Source organism: Streptopelia decaocto, assembly GCF_964273445.1.
Source record: "Streptopelia decaocto genome assembly, chromosome: 17".
Lineage (NCBI taxonomy): Eukaryota > Metazoa > Chordata > Aves > Columbiformes > Columbidae > Streptopelia > Streptopelia decaocto.
The window spans coordinates 11,640,161-11,661,481 of NC_138672.1; the positions used below are offsets into that span (position 1 = coordinate 11,640,161).

At 56.3% G+C, this 21,321-nt stretch overlaps 1 protein-coding gene across 7 annotated transcripts in view; it reads left to right on the forward strand.

The window, feature by feature from the left end:
* PBX3 (PBX homeobox 3) overlaps nt 1-21,109 on the forward strand; it is a 108,133-nt gene extending 87,024 nt beyond the window's left edge. For 6 of the 7 annotated variants that reach the window (XM_082067760.1, XM_082067757.1, XM_082067756.1 and 3 more), the window contains 7 exons: nt 891-1,132; nt 6,690-6,880; nt 8,897-9,032; nt 14,809-14,974; nt 16,107-16,219; nt 16,894-16,983; nt 19,625-21,109. In XM_082067760.1, coding sequence (XP_081923886.1) covers nt 891-1,132; nt 6,690-6,880; nt 8,897-9,032; nt 14,809-14,974; nt 16,107-16,219; nt 16,894-16,983; nt 19,625-19,717 — 1,031 coding nt within the window. In that variant the 3' untranslated portion in view covers nt 19,718-21,109. The remainder of the gene's footprint in view (nt 1-890; nt 1,133-6,689; nt 6,881-8,896; nt 9,033-14,808; nt 14,975-16,106; nt 16,220-16,893; nt 16,984-19,624) is intronic. The other variant, XM_082067761.1, reaches the window with a different exon arrangement.
* Nucleotides 21,110-21,321: the final 212 nt, after the last annotated feature.

Sequence of the window (21,321 nt, forward strand, 5' to 3'; positions counted from 1 at the left end):
TGATCTGTGGGATGCAGGAGGGACTGCTGACTGAGCACCACTTTGGAAATTCTCCATTTGAAACAAAAATTAGATTTTAAGTGTTGTTCCCAACAATACAGCGCAAGAGCGCCGGCGATTTTAACCACGCACTCAGTATCCCGGCACCACGATAGTGACCGGACTCCCGCACAGCGAGGGGAGCTCAGTTCCTGCTGGTGTCCCGCAGCCGGTGAGCGGTGGCTGCGGGGCGGGGGCAGCGGTGCCAGCCCCGGTCCCGGCTCGGCCTCCACCTCCTCCCTTGTCCCCTGTGGATTTTCAGCCGTGGGGAGCGGCTGCTCCGTGGGGTCTGTGGTGGGAGCGGCAGCGCCTCCCCGCTTTTCTCCTGGAGTCCTGTACTCGGGAGCCAGCGGCAGCTTTTGCCCGGGTGTTTTAAACCAGCACTTGGAGCTCACAGGAGAGGTGCTGCAGGTCTCCCTAAGAGTGACGTAGCGCTTAGATCCATTTGGAAGGAAATGAGAAGCAAATCAATTATTTCCAAATAAATAATGCACTTACTCTTACCACATGGTCTCGCATCAAAGTGATATAATGTATAAGATAATGCCAGCCTTGCGCAGATTTAGCTCTGCCGTGGAAAACAACCGGAAGGTGTGTCTGTACTCATGCAAATACTGCTTTAATACTTACAATGAAGTGTTTAAAGATTCTGCACGGTCCTTTAAAAGCCTCCGGCAGATGTTCCTGCTCTGTGTGGAGCCGAGCGGGTCCTGCGGCGCTGCTGGCACCCCGGGCCGCGGCTCAGAGGGTGCTGGCGCGGGTGCCGGGGCCGGAGGAAGGGCCGCGGCAGGGCCGGGCAGGCGCAAGAAATACTGACTGTGTTTTCTCTTGTTCTCTCTTTTCTGCCCAAGGTTTGAGCATCCGAGGAGCCCAGGAGGAAGACCCTCCCGATCCCCAGCTAATGAGACTGGACAATATGCTTCTGGCAGAAGGAGTCTCAGGTCCGGAGAAAGGTGGGGGATCGGCAGCAGCAGCTGCAGCCGCAGCAGCCTCTGGAGGGTCTTCAGATAACTCTATTGAACACTCAGATTACAGAGCCAAATTGACCCAGATCAGACAAATCTATCACACAGAGCTGGAGAAATATGAACAGGTCAGACATCAGCCTCTTGTACGGGTACCTGCTGCTGCTTCCTCCGCTTGCCAGCGCCCGCCACTGCCCCGGCTCCGGCCACGTCCCTCCCGCCCCTTCCCACCCCCTCCCCGAAACGAGCTGCGATGCTTCGGGAGTCTGTCCTGGACCCAGGACGCGTGTCTTGCATGCCTGAGTGTTTTCTGTTGTCTGTAGCCACATACTCGCAGCACCCGAGCCCGTTTCTCCCAGCCCAGAGAGGGAAAGTGGGGGAGTGTGTCTGTCACTCGGTGCCACTTTGGTGGCCCAGCATGAAGTGTGGCAGGGCCGGTCTGGCGCTGCGGGGAGCGCGGGCAGGCCAGGGCTGTGCCGGGGTCTGAACCCGCGGGTCGCGGTGCAGGCGGCGGGAGGCTCCGAGGCTCCGGCGCGAGGCTCAGCCGCGGCACGTGGGCAGCAGCGGGCTGCAGGGGAGCGGGCGGCGGGGCGCCGGCACAGCGCCGGGCCCGGCCTGCGGGGATGGGAGATACTGAAATCCCAGTGCAGGTGGACACCGGCACTCGGTGTCTCGGCATGAAGAGTGTGCTGCAGAGACCCCTGGGTTTGTGTTCACTGCTGGGACCTACTGACCTGCCGCATTTGCCGCTCCAGCGGCACCGGGAGCCGGTGCTGGGCGCAGCGTGGCTCCTGCCCATGCACTGGGGGCTGTGCCGCCCCAGCTTCCCTGTCACCCACGGGAGACACCGCTCAGCCTCCTCTCTTTGCTGGTTTTGCGATGAATAACGGCATCAAAGAGGAGATGGGGAGGGAACAGTGTCACGAGACCCCTGGCCCTCCCAGAGGTGTCCTGATAAAGCTTGTGAGCCCTGAGCCTGATCAGCTCAGTGAACCTCATCAGCCGGTGCTTTCCCGAGCTGAGCCAGGGCGGTCCTGCGCTTGCCCCCGGCCCATCACGGCAAAGCGTGGGCTGTACAGACCTAAACCACGAACGCGATGGGGAGGCAGCGATAAAACCGCTCGAAACCACGCTTCCCTGCCGGCATCGCCAGGTGGGCAGGGCCCGGGCGCCTTGGTAGCTCTTTATTTTGGAGTTTCCGTGTTTTCATGTGAAGAACCTCTGAAAGGTCCCTGGCTGCTTGCTTTGCTCTTTCCTGCCACCAGAGACAAAGGCGTGGTTGGTGACAGCCGGTGTCAGCGTGGGTGGAAGCAACGGGATCGTGGGGAGCGGGTGCTGGCGTGGCTCAGCCGCTGGTGGCAGAGCGTGGTTCAGGTGCTGGTGGCACAGCGTGGTTCAGGTGCTGGTGGCACAGCGTGGTTCAGGTGCTGGTGGCACAGCGTGGCTCAGCCGCTGGTGGCACAGCGTGGTTCAGGTGCTGGTGGCACAGCGTGGCTCAGGTGCTGGTGGCACAGCGTGGTTCAGGTGCTGGTGGCACTTGTCTGTGCTGCTCCTTTCACTGTGTCGTTCAAGCAGTGAACAAATAACTGAGCAGAGCTTTGTGCAAATCTCCGTTTCTCCCCCAAATGGCCTCCCCCCTGCACCCTCCAAGGAGCCGCCGGGCCCTCCTGGCACTGCCAGGCCCTGTGCGGTGGTGGCGCGGGGTGGGGATGGGGATGGGGATGGGGATGGCCGTGGGTTAACGAGCACCATCCAGCAGGAGCGTGTCGTGAGAAACCACAGGGACACAGGCTGCAACGAGATCTGCGGCCAGAGCAGCTGCAGGTCGGCACTCACAGCCGTTTCCTGGCAAGTGTCCTTTGACTCTAATAAGTTTAATGATGTGGGGGAAGCAGCAGCATTTTTAGCCCTGTAGCTCCATTTACAAAGGTTTCGGCTGAAATGTCACAGCCATCCGTCCACACCACAGGAAACTTTGGAGGATGCTCAAGTGCTGCTGGGAGAAGGAGAGCGAGGTGGAGCGGATCTGAAGCATCTTCGCTTCCCTGTTGATCCTGACACCCGGCAACGTCTGCTCGACAGAAATATGATAATTTCCTCGGCCTGGCAGCAAACCGTCTCCTGCCGGTTTGTCTCAGCACAGCCGACAGGCAGCTGGGACTTTGCAGCTCCGTCTCCAGCGGCTGCAGGTTCCGACACTCGGGTCCCTCCCACAGCTGGCACAGCGTGGCCCCACGCAGGGGCACCCGCCGCACAGCAGCACCCGCCACGCAGGGGCACCCGCCGCGCAGGGGCACCCGCCACGCAGGGGCACCCGCCGCACAGCAGCACCCGCCACGCAGGGGCACCCACCGCACAGCGGCACCCGCCACGCAGGGGCACCCGCCGCGCAGGGGCACCCGCCACGCAGGGGCACCCGCCGCACAGCAGCACCCGCCACGCAGGGGCACCCGCCGCGCAGGGGCACCCGCCACGCAGGGGCACCCGCCGCACAGCAGCACCCGCCACGCAGGGGCACCCGCCATGCAGGGGCACCCACCACGCAGGGGCACCCGCCGCACAGCGGCACCCACCGCACAGCAGCACCCGCCACGCAGGGGCACCCGCCGTGCAGGGGCACCCGCCGCACAGGGGCACCCCCCGCACGGCAGCACCCGCCACGCAGGGGCACCCGCCACGCAGGGGCACCCGCCGCGCAGGGGCACCCGCCGCGCCAGGGCCCGCGCCCGCCGTCCCCGCTGCCGGCCAGGAGCCCCGCGGCAGCAGGAACCGGAGCGCCTGCTGGAGCCGCTTTCCGGGCAGAGTTTGATCCTGACGCTTGTTGCCAGTTAGGGGAACGCGCTCGGGAAAAAAAGGCAGAGAAATGGAAAGTGTGTCACGCCATCACACAGCTCTCCCCTTGCCGTGCGCCGGGAGAAATGGCCGTACACAGGCAGCTCCTTCCATAATTTACAGCTACTATAATAGAGATGACATATTGAAAGCTATCTTCTATAATTACACTGAAATACATTTTTTGCTGTAGGCAAAAGTGCTGTAAGGGTCCCAGGCCTCCCGGAGCAGCTGGGAACCTGCTTCCTGAGTTCACAGATGTCTTCTGTGTTCACCCCAAAGTGGGGTGAAGAGTGGCTGCTCGGGAGGTGCCGGCAGCCCCGGAGCTGCCCGGCGCTCGCCCCTCCGCGCTCTCCGGGGCCATTGTCTCTTTCTCCTGCACTCGGCTCAGAGTCGTGATGAAGCATTAAGGGAAGCAGGAGCATCCCCGCTCCTACAAGGTTTCTGAGCAGGTTAACAAGGCCATCACTTATAAACTGACATTATTAATAATGTCTTGGGCACCAAGCAGAGGCCTGAAAAATAGTACTGGAAAAGGGATCAAGTAGCTCGGACGCTATAAATAAACAAGAGAAAATAAGACAAAGCATCAGCGTGTGCGGAGCCGACCCCGCCATGCTGCACGGAGGCAGCTCTGCAGGCGGGAGGTGCTGCTGGAGCCAGTTCCAGCCGCAGCCACCAGCAATGTCTCCTCAGGCAATTTAGGTGAATTAAGGGAAAGATTTCTGCTTCTTGAACGCAAGAAACTCACTTTAGCTTCGAAAGATCAAATTTTTATACTAGATTTGTGGAGAAATATTTGTCCTAGAAAAGACATATCTGAAAATATTTTTCATTCAACAGTTGCAATTTTTATTGCGCTTTGAAACTGAATTCCCCGGATCTGCCAACAAGGGGGCGCGTGGCAGGCCGGGCGCCTAAATCGGTTCTTTCGGTGCCAGATACTTGGGTTCAGCAGCGCTGCCCTCGTGCCTCAGGGAGGGAGCTGCTGCATTTTGGTGCCGTTGTCACCTCGGTGCAGCATGTGCGGCCGTTTTGGGCTGGAGGGAGGAAAACAGGTCACCTGAAGGACCTGCTGTCCTGGGGCGAGCGGGGCTGGCGAGCGGGACGGCGGCTCGGCGCCTCTGAGAGCTTCTCTGCCTGAAACCCCACAGGAGAAAGAGAGGGAAAACGCAGCTGTGAAGTGAGTTTGGGATGTGTTGGACTCTCAAGCTGGAGCTGGGGGCGCCAAGGTGGGCAGGGAGCGGCAGAGCGGCGGCCCTGCGCTCCCGAGCCCCGGCACGCGCTCCTGAGCCCCGCCGAGCGCTCCCGAGCCCCGGCACGCGCTCCTGAGCCCCAGCACCGTGCTCCCGAGCCCCGGCACCGCGCTCCCAAGCCCCGGCACGCGCTCCTGAGCCCCGGCACTGCGCTCCCGAGCCCCGGCACCACGCTCCCAAGCCCCTGCACCACACTCCTGAGCCCCGCCGAGTGCTCCCGAGCCCCAGCACCACGCTCCCGAGCCCCAGCACCACGCTCCCGAGCCCCGGCACCGCGCTCCCGAGCCCCGGCACCACGCTCCCAAGCCCCTGTACCACACTCCTGAGCCCCGCCGAGCGCTCCCAAGCCCCGGCACCGCGCTCCCGAGCCCTGCCGAGCGCCGCGCCAAACGGGCGCTGCAAGGATGTAAATTAGCCTGTAATTTACTTTCAGTAGTGTAAAGAAAAAAAAATCACTTTGCCTGAAGTGTATGCATCTTTCTTAAGGGTGTACCCAGATTTTAATTATCTAAATGTAAATACTTAACGAATTTTACTTAGAGTAATGAGCTAAAGTGCACACTACATAAATGAGATGTTCTAATTAATCATGTATGAACTACTGGTTTAAAGAAAAGCTATGTGAATTCTGCGAATGTTGGGCTATTGCCAAATTGCTAATCAGCATTTGCATTCATAGATGGCTTCACTTAATAAGTTGTGAGACGTTCAGCAAATGTTATAGGAAATTATGAGCTTTTAGATGCATAAACTTTTCACTTTTAACTCCTTCCCTTGCACAATCCATTGAAAGGCAGAGGAATCCCTGAAAATGGAGTTGTAAGACAAATTACATAGATCTTTTTGAACCTGGTTTTAGAGGAAAAGGGAGGAGCTGGAGTCAGAGGTACATAACGTGTGGGGTGCGGACGAGGCACTTGCGCTGTTTCCTCCACGTGTTGTACGGGCTGTTAGGCATCGCGCTCGTCGCCCGTCCCGTTGGGCGCAGGAGCCGGGATCCTGTGGCCGCGTTTGCCGGCACCACACGTTGGTGGCAGCTTCCAGCCGGGATGCCGGCGTGACAGCCGCTCGGTCGTGCGGGGGCTCGGGGCCGGCGGTGGCCGGTGGTGGTGCAGCCCGGGCGGTTGTTATCCTGTGTCTGTTCACCCGCATGGTCTGGGATGTGAATGATGGCTCCTCATGCCTTCCCTTCCCGCTGCCTCGGCAGCATGGCGGGGCCAGGCGCGGCTTGGCCGAACCCCGCTCGGAGGGGACACGGGGTGCTCAGAAAGGTCCTGGGCAGCTCTTCCCAGGCTTCTCTCCTCGGCTGGTCCCCGCTCGTGTCCCCCTGCCCGCAGCTGTTCTGCACCATCCCGCCCCCTTCCCCCCGGCCCCCCGGGCACACGGGACAGCGCCCGCTCTGCCGGGAGCGCGGGGGAGCCGAGCGCGGCCACTTGGCTGCCGTGGGATGGTCCCGGTCTCACGTCTGTGTGTGCGGAGGGGCCGGGGCAGCACGAGAGGCCCCGGCGCCCGGCAGTGCCTCCCCCGCAGCCAGGCCCGGGCTTGTGGCCTCGTGGGACAGCGCAGAGCAGTTTCTAAGCTTGTCTTTCCTTCACAGGCCTGTAATGAATTTACCACACATGTGATGAACCTTCTCAGAGAACAGAGCCGGACACGTCCCATTTCTCCCAAGGAGATTGAAAGGATGGTGGGCATCATTCATCGAAAATTCAGCTCCATCCAGATGCAGCTCAAACAAAGTACTTGTGAAGCAGTAATGATTTTAAGATCAAGGTTCCTCGATGCCAGGTGAGGCAGAGGCGGGTCCCTGCGGCCGCTCTGGGAGGGGGACGATTGCTGGGCAGCCCTGGGGAGCTGCTGGGAGAGGCTGCTCCGGCCCAGCAAACAGCTCCAGCAGCTGCTGCGGCGGGTCCTGCCCAGCGCTGCCAGAAACACGGGTGTCTTTTCTACGTGCTTAGTGCAAAGACTAGGTCTGTCTGCCTGATGCTTGCCTGCTTACCCTGCTCGCGTGGGAGCCGCACAGGATTTGTGCAAAGGGCTGTTTTGTCAGCCCAGCAATTATTTAAATAGCTGCCCATACCGATGTCTCGCAGCATGAGGCCTTGCAAAGCACTGACCCCGTCACGGGAGCGCTGAGTTCTCTGGGAGGGCTGTGCCCGCGGGCTGCGGCTGGGCTGGTTACAGCCGTGTGTGCCCCGGGGAAGAGGGGGCCCCTGTGTGCCAGAGCTGCTGGCCCATCTCCCGGCAAGCTGTCACCCGAGCGGAGGAGGCAGCACCTTCCCAGCCGCGCACAGCCAGCACCCGCGTCCCTCGGGCACCCGCGTCGCTGCCGGAGCTCAGCACCCGTCCCTGCAGCCCATCGGCCTCCACAGCAGGCGGTGCTTTCTGCAGGCTGCGCTTTCTGCAGGCTGCGGGGACGCAGGCAGACGGGGGTTACGAGGAGGTTTATAGGCACAGCTGGATCTGTTTGGAAGCCCTGATGAGGCGGGATCTCGACCCCCAGCCCCATCGCTCTCCACAGAGCAGGACCCCGGCAGCTGGCAGAGCCCGGCGGAGCAGCCGGCACCGCACGGAACCTCCCGGAGCAGCCAGCTCCTGCTTCACACCTGAAAGCTGTGAGCACCTAAACAAGAGCAAAATAATTTTATTAACAAGGAGGTCACTGGCAGGTGTGGCAAATTAGGGTAATTACAAACAGTTGGAGGAAGCGTCTATGGAGAGCTCCAGTAGCTGCAAAAGGTAAAGCTTGCAGATGCACATTTTAAGTGATTTCTTTAAAAAGGAGGAAGGTAAATAAGGCAAAATGAGCGGAAGCACAGTAATGAGATAAACATAGCTCTAGGGAGAGTCTGCCTGCTCCAGGATACAGTGTAGTTAGCAGCATGGTGATACTGCTGGAGGAGAGCGCTGGGGATTGCGCTGGCTGCTGCTGGCCTCGGGCGCAGGCAGTTGGATTGCAACCAGCCCTGAGGGGCAGCGAGCTCCGCAGGAAGTGTTTAACGCTTTCCAGAGGACGTTCTGGGGCGCGGAGCAGCCGCCGGGGCTCGGAGGGACGGCACCGCAGCTGCCGCTGCTGTAACCGCGCGGTGAGCGCGCGGCGGGCCGGCTGTGCCGGAGGGGCCGTGCCGCTCCCCGGGCGCCGTGCCCCAAGAGGCTTTGCTTTCCGGCAAGGGTGCGCACCGCGACACCGTCCCACGCGCCGCGAGAGCCCGGCCCTGCGCAGCCCTGGGCAGGAGGCTGCACAGATGGGGCTCCCTCGCAAAGCCCTGAAAGCCACTTACTGGCTGGCGGAAGCCAATTAGCTCAGTGAGTGCTACGTGAGGACACAGCGGTGGGGCTGCCCCGGCCTTCACCGCGCTCGCCCCACACTGTGCAGAAGCCCCGGCTGACCTGGTGCCGGAGGAGGGCGGGTTGTGAGGCTGGGGCTGGGTGGCACGCGCGGGCCGAGGGTGCTGCCCAGCTCCGTGCCCTGCCTGCCCTTTGTCACGTTTCTGCCCAGCTCCGTGCCCTGCCTGCCCTTTGTCACGTTTCTGCCCAGCTCCGTGCCCTGCCTGCCCTTTGTCACGTTTCTGCCCAGCTCCGTGCCCTGCCTGCCCTTTGTCACGTTTCTGCCCCCGCACACACGTGCGCTCTGTGCAGTGTGGGGCAGAGCCCGGCCGCCCCGGGCGGGTGCTGGCAGGGCTGTGGTGCTGCCGTGTGCTGCAGCACGGGCACATGAAACAAGGATTGTTTCTAGCCAGCCGACCCTGCCGGAGACCTCTGTGCATCTGGAAGAACAGCTTTGGTTTTCTTCTCTTGTTTCAGGCGGAAAAGGCGTAACTTCAGTAAACAAGCCACAGAAATCTTGAACGAGTATTTTTACTCCCACCTCAGTAACCCCTACCCCAGTGAAGAAGCCAAAGAGGAGCTGGCAAAGAAATGCAGCATCACAGTATCGCAGGTGAGCAGCGCGTGGGACCCCGTCCCCAGCACCCAGCCTGCGCGGTGCCCTCCCGGCACGGCCGCCGTCCCCTCCGGGCTCTGGACGCGCCTCCGCGCCATCTGGAGCAGCTCCCCGCACCTTTGTCACCCCTTCAGATTCACTTTGTTGACCGCGCGAGGTTGGGCGGGCGGTGGGGCGCGGCGGCACCGTGCGGAGCGGCAGCGTGTGCCGGCGGCCGGGCCTGTGCTGGGAGAGGAGCGCGGTACAAGGATGAGAGAGAAACAAAAAGGCTGTAAGGTTTGCACCCTACTTTCCAGCAGCTTTCCCTCTGTGGGAGCAGTAAGATTCCTTGCTGAGCCGTACTGGCTGTTATGAATTCATTAAAACTTACTGTTATTTTGGGAGAAGGCCAGTTTATTGACAAGCATATAATGTATCTCTATAGATCAGAATTTCTTTGATTGCTTGAAGTTGTTTTTCCAAGCCAGCCAGAAATTCAGCCTCTTGATATACTGAAGTGACACAAGTGGTTTCTCTGTAGCAAGAATGAAAAATGTATTAAGCAGATTTGCTCCTTTTATCACATGTAACAGATGTTCTTGTGAAGTTAATGTAAGAAAATCAACATCTCGCTAATCAGAAAGGCGCACCGTTGTTGGCTACAGCCGCTCTCTGTGCAGGCCAAGGTACTTCCCAGCTCCGGGCCGGTGTCTCGCGGTGACGTTGAGGCCGTGACGCTGCTCCACGAGCTGCTTCGCCTCCCCTTCACCGCTTCAGAGCTTCAAAAGCAAAACAACGCTTTGCGTTTCTGGCGGCCCGTGCGCGTGACAGAAAACCAAGGGATTCCGCAGTCGGCGTGGCTCCCGGGCAGGGCGGCGGGGCCGCGGGCGCTGGGCAGCGGCTCGGGCTCCGCGGGGCCGTGGCTGCTGTGCCATCTCCTCCTGGCTCCAGCAGCTCTGCTTATCAATATTTCAGGCCCTTTAGAGGAACAGTGCCTGCGGCGGATGTGTTAACTATTAATGACTGCAGGCTGCAGTATTGGCATTATTAGCAATGCAACCTTTAGCTTTATAATTAAGACCTGAGTTGAGATTTACTTTATAGGTCTCCCTTGAATGTATGAAAAATTCAGGCACTTTATTGAAGACTTGGCGATGGAGGCCGCCCCGCTGCGCCCGTGCGATGTTGCTGACCTGCCTTTGGGCGCTCTCGGTGCCAGCCCCCGCAGACCCGCCCTGTGCCGCGGGGCCAGCGCACGTGTCTGCTCTCCCTGCGCGTTGGTGCCGGGGGTAGGGGATGGAGGTGGGCACGGTTTCCCCCAGTCCATGCACGAGTGGCTGTGCTGACAGGCTGCAATACAGTCAGGAGGTGGGGTCTGAATGTCTCCCCACACGAGCCAGCAGCCTGTCTGGCATTAGGAGAGGCAACGCCACCAACACTGGCTTGGACAAAGCCAAAGTTCTTCAGCTCTCTGGCAAAACGTGACTGGGAGAGCCGGTGCGGCACGGAGCGCGGCACGGAGCGCGGCAGGGCTGCCCGAGGGGTGTTCTCCGCAGCCGGCGGGTCGTGCCCGCCAGAGGAGCGTGTGATCTGCAGAGTGGACAGATACAGGGCTGGATCTCGATAAGGCTGAAGTGAGTGAAGGAAATGAGGTGGAACGTTTGAGAAGCCAGAACTGATTGCTTCTAGTGCTAATAGATCTGATTTCTTTCTTAATTGTTTGATAAGATTTAATGTATGTGTTGTAGAGTGAAATAAAAGGCAGGCAGATGGTCCAAAGATGTAGCAGCAGCAGTGAGCCTGTGACATGAGTACAGGTTTGTCTCTCTAATATTGAATCCAAGTGTGAATGAGCTGTTTCTTGACTCCGCTGGGAGGCCCGGTGGGCGCCGGGAGCAGCGGCGTTGTGTCCTGTGCGGCACCGCGCCGTGTCCCGGCCTTTGCCGCGGGATGTTGAGCAGCCCGGGGCCAGCGCAGCGCCCACGGCCACCCGGGCAGCGGATCCGCAGGCGCCGTTCGGGGCCACGGCCGGAGCTTCGCGCTGGCGAGATGTTGATGGGCAGGGAAACCTTCGGCGATGGGGAAGCCTGGGAAGGGAGCTGCGTGTCCTGCAACCGGGGGAGCCGGTGTGGGAGGGACAGCCCGTGGGCTGCTGGCTGCTTCAGTTCTGATAGACCTGCTGTCACACCCGGAAACGTGAATGCCGTGAATATCCTCATCTGGGCTTTTGGAAGGCACTTCGACAGGCTGCATGGTGGGACTGAGGGGTTAGCTGGTATTTACTGGGTCAGTCTTGCTTTGCACTGGAACGTGTATGTTTTTGAGGCCGTCTAGCAGAAGAGCTCTGGGCGCGCTGTAGAGCGGCCCAGCGCACGCTGGTGCCGCGGGGTCGGAGGGTGCGGTCCAGGCTCGGGGTGGATGGAGCAGTCGGTCAGCGCTGGCAGGAGCAGCATCGCCTGGGGCGAGCAACGGCACCCGAGAGCGAGAGCGAGCCGCCCCGCGCACGGGGCTCCTGAGACCCCCGAACACCGTTTCCAGCCCGGACCGGGGTCCCGCAGAGCCGGCCGGCCCTGGTGCAGCCGTGTGCCGTCTGTGCTGCACCCACAGTGGCACAGAGCCGGCAAAAACAGAACAGGAGTTACCGGCTGCCTTTGCAAACTGGCGGAGGCTGTGGGTCGTGTTTGAGAGGCTTTGTCCCTTCCCTGGCTGAGCCAGCTTCCCCCGCAGCCGCTCCACAGTGATCCAAGGTGTTTCGTTCTTGTACTGTCAGTGCCTTGTAAATGCTGGGGGCAGATTCATGGCAGAACATTTTCTCCCTCAAACACTTAATTAGTGAGTGTTTTGGGTCGTCCTCCCCCCCGATTAAGCAGCTCACTGGAAATCTTGCTGCTGTAGCACTTTACTGAGCGGCAAAGAAAATTGTCTCCCAGAGTCGTTTAGGTGCAGATGGGAGATAGATGGTTTCAGTTTTGATACCGGTGTTTAAAATAATATGTAGAGAAGATTTTTCAAGAAAAGCATAAAGACAAACTATTAAGATGAACACCTCGCACAATTTCATTTTTAAGAGTACAGAGAAGGTAATTCTTGGGAAAAAAATGTCCCTAACAGAGCCCATCGTGGGCTGTAATTGAGAGCTACCCGATCAGCACGTGTTCGAGGGAGATAAACTGTGTCATCCGTCCTCCCTGCCCGTGGCTGCGAGGCTGGTGTTTTATACTTTTGCAGATGAGCCTCTTTCAGGGTGTCATGAACAACCATCCGTCTATGGCGCGGGCTGCGCAGAGGGCAGAGCCATGCGGAGAGCGTGGCACTGGATTACAGCAGGAACATTCTTCACGGCTTCAAACAAAAGAAGGATGTGCGTGACAAAGGAACGTATTTAGAATTCTTTTAAGGAAAGAACGCAGAAGCTGGTTTGCAACACGGCTGCTGCCCGGCTGCTTCCCAGCCCCTTGGCTGCTGGAGCAGACGCGCAGGGAGAGGCTCTGGCCATCGGCTTTGGTGGGAAACAGGAGAAAAAAAGATGCGAGCTTCATTCAGTAGTCCATAGAGGTAAAATTCTTGGGTTTACATCCTGTGCCATAATTGTGTGACAGAGATCTTCAAAAGTTTCTATTTTGCGCCATATGATTAGGCGTGGAGGGTAAACTGTGCGCTACAGGCACTTGGGAACACAACGGCAGTGTTTCCGTGACCCGTGGGCACGTAGCTGGGTGGTTTCGCGGTGGCGCTCCCGCCACCGCGGCTCCGCGGCGCGAGCGCGGCCGGTGCCGCGAGTCCGGGCAGACGCGAGCCGGCCCGGCCCTGATCCCACACCGGCTTCTTGACGATCTCAGTAATAATTTATTGTCTTTTTATTTAACATTGCAATTAACATGATAAATAAGTGCAACAGTATTGTTTGAAATGTAATATACAATTAAGCCCAATTAATTAATCGGCCTTCAATGATCAGGAGGAGAAAGATGTTCATTGTTGTTTTTATGAGAAGAGATAGTTTGTTTTAATGACAAGTGTGTTGTGAAGCAGCTCACGATGGAGACAAGTTTGGGTTTTGGGGTGAGCGTGGGGCTGGGCGAGGAGCTGGGGGGCACCCCGCGCCCCCGCCCCCGCAGCCCCGCACCAGCACCCCCCCACCCCCGCCCCCGCAGCCCCACACCAGCACCCCCGCAGCCCGCGCGGCCCTGGCACAGCGCCGGCGGTGAATCCGGCCCGAGTGCTGCCCGGCGGCAGCCCCTCGTGGTGTGCCGGGGGCAGGGAGCCCCATGGCCGGGAGGGGACATGTGCGGTGACCGTGGTACCCGGACGGCGCTGCGGTGGCCGCGGTAGCCAGGGGACGCTGCGGCGTCCCGCAGCCCCGGCCCTGCGCTCTGCTGGCACACAGGGCATGCGCTTTAATCCCAGGAATAGTTTAACGTTTCTGGATATTCATTTAGATGTGGTGTGCAGGTTAAACATAACGTACGATTGCTGCTCCTCTCATTGCTTCCAATTAAACCTTGCTTGTTAGTTTAACCTCTAGGTAATCCCATCAAACAATTGATGTCAAGGAAACACTGCCCACAGTGGCTCTGGATGAGTGGCCATTAATTTTAATTGCCTTGATATTAAAGATTAAGAAGTATTGGGACTAGCAGAATGGAAACGATCTGATGTCAAGCAAATCCACTCACTGAGGCTTCCCCAGGCTGCTGGTGATATTAAAATTTTACTGTGAGAATTAAATAAACCTTTATTAGTGATGGCTGTTGTTTGATTGGTCCAGGGACGTGCATAAACAGAGGGGTCTCACACACATCCGTGGACAATACAGTCGATGTACAGAGATTCCTCAATTATGAAACTGTTAATAAAGCATAATCTGATTGTCCACAATAATTATTTGCTAGGTTTCATTAATATATTATTGCTTCAGTGACTGACAAGGTAATATTAAGTGCAATATATAGAATACAGTGGAGTATTATCTAGGGAACAGAATGTGTAAGGTACCTTTCCTATTACTGTTAAAAGCTAGAGGCTTTTTATTAATTGTGTTTAAACAAAAGCTATAGCTACAGAAATACAGCGGGATTTGTCTCCTGCCCGCACTGCTCTCCTCCCTTTACCTGCGGGTTCCTGCAGATGCTTTTTGTCTCGGCAGCCTTGGCCTGGCCCGTGTTCCAAACAGGGTTTGTCGTGTGGAGCTCGGTGACAGCAGCTGCAGCCAGACAGAGGCACCGAGAAAGGTCGTGGGAAGTTTGCTGAGCGGCTCCAGCATGGGCTGGCGCTCGGCGCCCGTGAGCCACCTCGGCCGCGGTCCCTGTCCTCAAAGGGAGATGACGAAACGACGTTTCAGCCACTATTGATTTATACGATTCCTTTCATTTTCAGCTGACCAAACATGATTCTGTGAGTGGGCTGCCCAGGTTGTTCCAGCCCAAAAATAAAGACCAATTGCTCGCGCTGCCGCTGGCCCTCGCGCGGGGTCCCAGCGCCGCTCGCGCGTCTCCTCTGGTTCCACTGGCAAATGGCTCAGGGTGGAGACCACAAACCAGCCCCAGGGCGTGTGCGGCAGCAGAGCACCCGGAGCGCCCGTTTGCCAAAAGAGCACAGAGCCAGGTCACACTCACACCTGTGGTGGTATTGAACCAGTCCTCGGTTACAGCCGAGTTACCTGGAGCACCCGGCAGATACGGGCTGGGACGGGGACACGGGTACGTGCTGCACCCAGCGGGACATCTCAAAGGGATTGTGCTTTGCCGGGTCCAGCGCTTCATGTCCTTCACTCTTCCCACCTCTCTCACTGCAGGTGTCCAACTGGTTTGGCAATAAGAGAATCAGGTACAAGAAGAACATCGGCAAGTTCCAGGAAGAAGCCAACCTCTACGCAGCCAAGACGGCTGTGACCGCAGCGCACGCCGTGGCCGCGGCCGTCCAGAACAACCAGACGAACTCCCCCACCACACCGAACTCCGGTACGTACCCGGCTCGTGCGTTGGAGCGTCCCGACGGGCGGGCCGCCAAGGACGCCCTCCGTGGTGCCGCCGGGGCTGCGGCTGCCGGCAGAGCCTGTGGCGGCACAGGGAGCTGCGCGCCGGACCCGGCCAGGGCCCAGTTGCCACGCGGTGCCGTGGGAGCGGAGCGGGGCCTGCGGAGCTGCCGCAGCGGTGACGTCTGCCGGCTCGGGCTTCTGCCGGCCGCTTTGTTTCTGTAGATATTTTAAGCTTTTTCTCATTCAATGAAAATAATGTAAAATGAGGCAGAGCTCCAAGGCTGCTTTTGTAGAACTGTTAAATTTATTGTCAAGTTAACAAAATAGAAGAATATTTTAGCATGCGCTAATTAGAACTTAAACTCTGGGTTGCTTGAAATCGAGTTGATATTATATACAGAAATCTGAGGATGCAGCTTTTCTTTTGGAGTTGCTCTACCACATGTTCTGCTGCAGTATTTAAAAGTTGTCTTGCTAGTGTGTTGTTGACATTTGGCAAATCTAAGCATTAAATTAATAAGGCGAGTGTGTAAAGAGGAAGGTGCTTTTTTGGGCTCCAGATGCAAAGGTTTCCACAAAGCACAGACGTGTTTTACACTCTTTACAGTGAAATTTTGCTGCAACTTGGTTGTAGACAACTTTTAAAGGATATAAAGATCCATGGGGAAAAACAACTTGGATCAAAAGAATGTAAGAAAAAGGTTCCTCCTGTGACGGTAGCAAATGGGCTGTTAGAAACCGCCAGCCGTTCCCTTTGAAGGAGACGCGAAGCACAGGTCCAAAGGAGTTGTTCTCCGAGCGCTCGGTGGCAGCGGCTCCCGGTGAGACGGCGCGCCCGGGAAAGCTCCGCACAGCGCGCCGCTGCCCGGGCGGCCCTGCCCAGCTCTGCCAGCCGGGCCGGCACAAGCTCCCGGCACGAGCTCCCGGCACGAGCTCCCGGCGCTCCTGGCACAGGCGGCGCCGCAGCCGCCGCAGCCCCGCCGGGACGCGGTGCCGGGCAGCGGTCGCCTCCCTGCCGCCCGTCCTGCTCCTCTGTCCGCTGCTCCTGCCCCGGGGCTCGGCGGTGACTGTTTGCAGCTCTCTGTTATTCAGCTACCTAACTCTTTCCTTTCCAGGTTCTTCTGGTTCTTTTAACCTCCCAAATTCTGGGGACATGTTCATGAACATGCAGAGTCTGAATGGGGATTCTTACCAGGGGTCCCAAGTCGGAGCCAATGTGCAGTCACAGGTAGGAGAAACGCCCCAAGCCGGGCCTTTCTAGCAGGGTAGGGCTTGGGCTCCAAATTCCCCCTTACTCTGGCTCGACCCAGTGTCTGTGCCTCGCTGCACAGTCCCAATGTGACCTATTCCTACCCCAGCATTGAATTTCACAAATATAAAGGAAAGACTGATTTTTTTCTGATTGAAATTTGAAGCTTTGTGAATGCATTCGGCTCTGGCTTGAGCTCATGGCGTGGGATTGGGTGCGTCTGACGTCCATGGACACTGTAAATCCACTGAATTTTCTTTTTTTTCCTTTCCTTTCTTTTTTTTTCCTTTTTCCCCCCCAAAAAACCATCCTTCTTTCATTTATTGGACATACTTTTGATTGACTTATTTAAATGTCAGAACACATCTAACCGAGCTATTAAAGTACGACTCGTCCTCGGCCCTGTGGGTCTCGGGCGCCAGCAGGACGTGCGGGCCGGGCTGGGCGAGCGCCGGGGCTGCGCGGAGCAGACGCGTCTGGCTTTAACGGGCAAGGAGCTGTTGAGGTTCTGCCAGTCATTCCTGATTGATACATTTGTCTTTTGTAGAAGATGCTAAACCCTTTTGGCTCACATAATTCAAAATGTTGCCTATTGTAAGTGATGATGTTTTAATAGATTTGGGATGATGAATTTTGTCTCCCCTTCCTTTCAGGTGGATACCCTGCGTCATGTTATCAATCAGACGGGAGGATACAATGATGGCTTGGGAGGAAATTCACTGTACAGTCCACATAATTTAAATGTGAGTACCCAGGGGAACAATAGTTTGGAGCCATAAGCACGGTGTCAGGTAAATGCAGTCATTAATACATGGATTAATTACTCTTGCAATAGTGTTTTTTTTAATATTGCATCTTTGGGGATGAACCACAGAATAGCCCTTGATACAGCTCTGAGTCTTGATAATGTAGGAAGAAATTCCTAGAGCCATGGCTGTAAGCGGTGTGGATTTTTATATTTTTCAGCCTTTTGAGTTAAAAAGTAATAGCCCTGGAGAGAAGGCTCTTGTTCTGGGCACAGAGACGGTCAGATAAGGCCGCGCTCGCGTTTGTCATTGCCGGCAATCAGACACGCGCTGTGCTGTTGATGGACTCCGCGCCGTTTCAAGGGTGCACGTTTTTCCTGTGGTTGAGCGGCACTTTTGGCCTTGTTGCTCGGCCGGGAGAGAGCGGTGAGCCTGGCTGAGGGATTACGGGCGTGCTGGAGATAGGTGCTCAATGTCCCGCTGGAGGCGATGGGACCTGGGTGCTCAATGTCCCGCCTCCCGCTGGAGGCGATGGGACCTGGGTGCTCAATGTCCCGCCTCCCGCTGGAGGCGATGGGACCTGGCAGCGTCAGAGCGCGCGGCGGACCCGCGGCCGGGGCGCAGGATGGAGAAAGGCAGAGATCTGTTCTGTTGGCGCCAGAGCCCGGGGTGAAATCCCACCCACCGCAGCCGCCGCCGTGGCGAGGGCTCCCCGGCCCGTTCTCTTCATCCTTATTTCCACCCCGCTTCTCTCATTTACAGCTCCAACAATTAATGCTTTCACTATATATATTTTTTAATGTTTCCTATTTGCTCAGGAGGTGACTTTAATTTATTTTCCCTCACATTCTTTGCCGTCAAAACTCCTGCAGCGAGCTGGCTGTGCGGCGCCGGCCCCGGGGGTCGGGATGTGGGACGTGGGGACGCGGGACGCGGGGACGCAGGACGCGGGACACGGGGCCCGTTTTGCGCTGCAGCCGCGGGCAGCGGGCGCTGCCCCGTTTGGGGTTTTCTCTTGCCATGAGAGTAAATATTAATGATTTAAAATGTGATTGAAGATGTTCAATTGTAAAGGGAAAAAAGTGCCATTAAATACTCAGATCTTTTACATTTGGAATGTCAAATCTTTCTTTTTGGGTTTATAAATAACTCATAATAACCCACAACAAACCATATAAAAAGCCTTTTAGTTGCATTTCTCCTTTTTCATTTAAGTGTTTTGAAATGCTTCAGAGAATTTGCGATATCCTTATCAACATGATAAAATATGAAACTGTGATTGCCTGCAGCATTTTACAGACATGAATTCCATCTTCGCTGATGAGGCCTGATAAGGCGCTGTTGTATAATACAGTGCATAATCTCAAACCACCAGAGTAAGGATTAATTTATTTGAAAAAAAGAATGCTTGCTGACAACCTCTCCTCCAGCTGCCAGGCTGAGTAAAAATATTGTACATTTGTTGTTTATAAATTTGGATAAAAGAGGAATGATGTTTACTTCAGATGGAATATCTTTAGACTCATATCTGCACAAGAGTTTTTCTTTCTCTAAGTAGATTCTCATATCTTTAGGGAACAGAAGAGCCGCGGTGGCTCTGCACCCAGCAGGATGGTGCGTGTCCAGGCCGGGTCTGAGCAGCTGCTGTTGTGGAGCGGGTGGGGAGGTCTCGGCCGTGTTGTGATGGCAGGTTGGCGCTGCCGTTAATTTTACTTAAGAGAAGCCGAACCCGAACCTTTGGATTTGTCAGGCTGAGAGCTGCTCTGCTTGCTGTTTGTCATCTGCAAAGGAGATAATTACCGAGGCTTCTTTCTCCTCCTCTTGGAGCCATAAAGCATTTGCTGTTGTCATGAGAGCTGAACAATGTTTTTAACGCCCTGTAAAAATCTCTCCTGGCCGGTGTGGGGTTCGCGGGTCGGCTGTGCCGGGGTCCGGGCGCCGCCGCCCCTCCCGCCGTCCCGGCCGAGCGCGGCGCTCCCGGTGCCGGTGCCGACGGCGGCGCGGCGCGTGGCGCGGGGTCACCGCTCCTGGCGGGGGCGGCGGGGAGAGGCCTCCCCGTCACTTCCACTCAGCCTCCCCGGCTCACGGGCCCCGCGCCTCCCTCCTCTTGACTGACAGGAAAATATGTAGCGACAAGCTGTCTGCCACGGCAGAAATGCGATCAGACATTGATTTCGGCAATTGCCGCGATCGGCCGAGACATGAGGCGAATTTGTTCCCAGCGCGGCTCTCGCTGCGCGGGGAGGGCCGGACGGGGCCGCGGCCACGCGGGGCTGCGTGGGGATAACGGGACGTGGCCCAGCGGCCCCTTCCCTCCCGCAGCCCCGTCCAAAGGCCGTTCCTGCGCGGGGACACGAGGGGTTAAACACGGTGGCCCCGGACTCGTCTTCTCAGGGGAAAAGCTGACGCGTGGGCTAACGGGCTGTTCCTCGTTAAAGCACCACGGGCTGTGCAGAAATCCCCCGGTCCCAATGGCACCAGCGTCTGGCGGGACGGCGGCGGCTCCCGGGGCCGGCTGCGGGTTCCTTGCGTGGGCGCAGGAGACCCTCCCGAACCCGGGCTCCCTGCTCTGGTACTTTTAGTGTACAGTATAATTAATATGCGTAATGCATCAATTGAATTGTTTTTCCCTTTTCAGGCTAATGGAGGCTGGCAGGACGCGACGACTCCATCTTCTGTGACTTCCCCTACAGAAGGGCCGGGGAGTGTGCACTCTGATACCTCGAACTAAGCTCCTAGCAACACTTTTTCCCTGCGCTGAGATGCCTTGATTAGCGCATTCAGAGTCACAGGAGAAAAAGGAAAGAGTTTTTGTAGCCAACCACCTACAGCTTTACTGTAAAACCTTGTCTTATTAGGAAACTTGGTAAATCTGTTTTTTAAAGGTATCATAATCATTTGTATTTATACTTAAAACACACGATGTTAAAAAGCACTTTATCCAATTAGGCCAAGATTTAGCATTGTTTATAGCCCTGTAACTATTTTATCATAATTTATTATCAGCGGTTTTAACAGCGTTGGTCTAACAGTTGCCAATTACTTGGTCTTAAGGGTAAAAGTACAGGACAAGCTTAACCTCAATCGCGAGAGCAGACACAAAGAAACACCTCACCCAAATTTAACGCTGTGCATATTCTCATGGAAAGTCAAGATGAATTGCAGACTTTGATTGTGTTTAATCTTTTCATATCTCTTATAGAGTTGGAATAAAAAGAGCTGTTCGGTTATTTCGGTTAATGGTTGTGTTTAAGAATCCTTATTCGTCACATTTTTGTTGTGATCTATTGTCTTACCAATTAGATTGGAAAGCAGGAGCATCTTTTCTTGCTGAAGCCCCGGAGCCGCGGCTCCTCGTGCCGGCGCGGCCGCGGCGGCTCCGGCGGCCGGCGCGGCTGCTCCCGGGTTTTACAGTACGAGCTGGCGCTGCCGGCGCCTCCGCCGGCGGCAACAGAGGAAAAGCACCATCATATGGAGTGTTGTACATAGTGTAGCAAAAGAGTATTTATACATCTCACCAATCAAACACAGCTTTATTACCTCATGCGAACTCATACGAACCAATAGACTTTCAACATGTTCTGTAGCTTAGAGTGCTCACTTACTACCTCTGAACGATACTCACGCTGTAGTTTGTCTCTTTCTTATCTTTTTGCATCTTGTAATTAACTCTTTGTTTCCCCATGAAATGTAATGTACATTGTAATCTTTTAAAAGAATCAGGGTTGCGTTGGCAACTTTTACAGAAGCGAAGTGGAAACATGGGGACTTACGTTTAACACAAAACAGTGAAACTGTTGTAAATACTGAGAAACATTTTGAATGTTCTTCATCTTGTTACTAATCCACGCAGAACCCAACAACTAATTGTAATGCATACAGACATGAGTATTCAGTACTGTACATTTCCCCTGTGTGACAGGGGGCCCTTTCTTTCTCTCTTTTGTATTGTATGCGATTCTGAAACTGATTGAGTCATGAAAATAATTTGTGGCAGTGATTCTAATGTATTAAACCGTTTCGTGTTACTTTCTAACTGGATTACACCCTGGATTGAAGAGTCTTCCTCGTGGTAGTTCTATGTAGTTTCAAACATGAATAAACTTTTTGCTTTCATGACGAACCGCTGCTGTACTTTCTCGCCGCTCAGTCAGTCGGGGGGCCGGGGGCCCTGGGGCGCAGTCAGTCAGGCGGCTCCGCACCTGGGGTCGGGCGCCCCCGCTCCGCTCGCCAGGAACGAGGGGCCAGAGCTCAGATGAGTTTAAAGATCATCATCGTCATCTTCGCTCTTGATTACCATCCTTATTTAACATTAACTTTGGAACTACAGCCTCA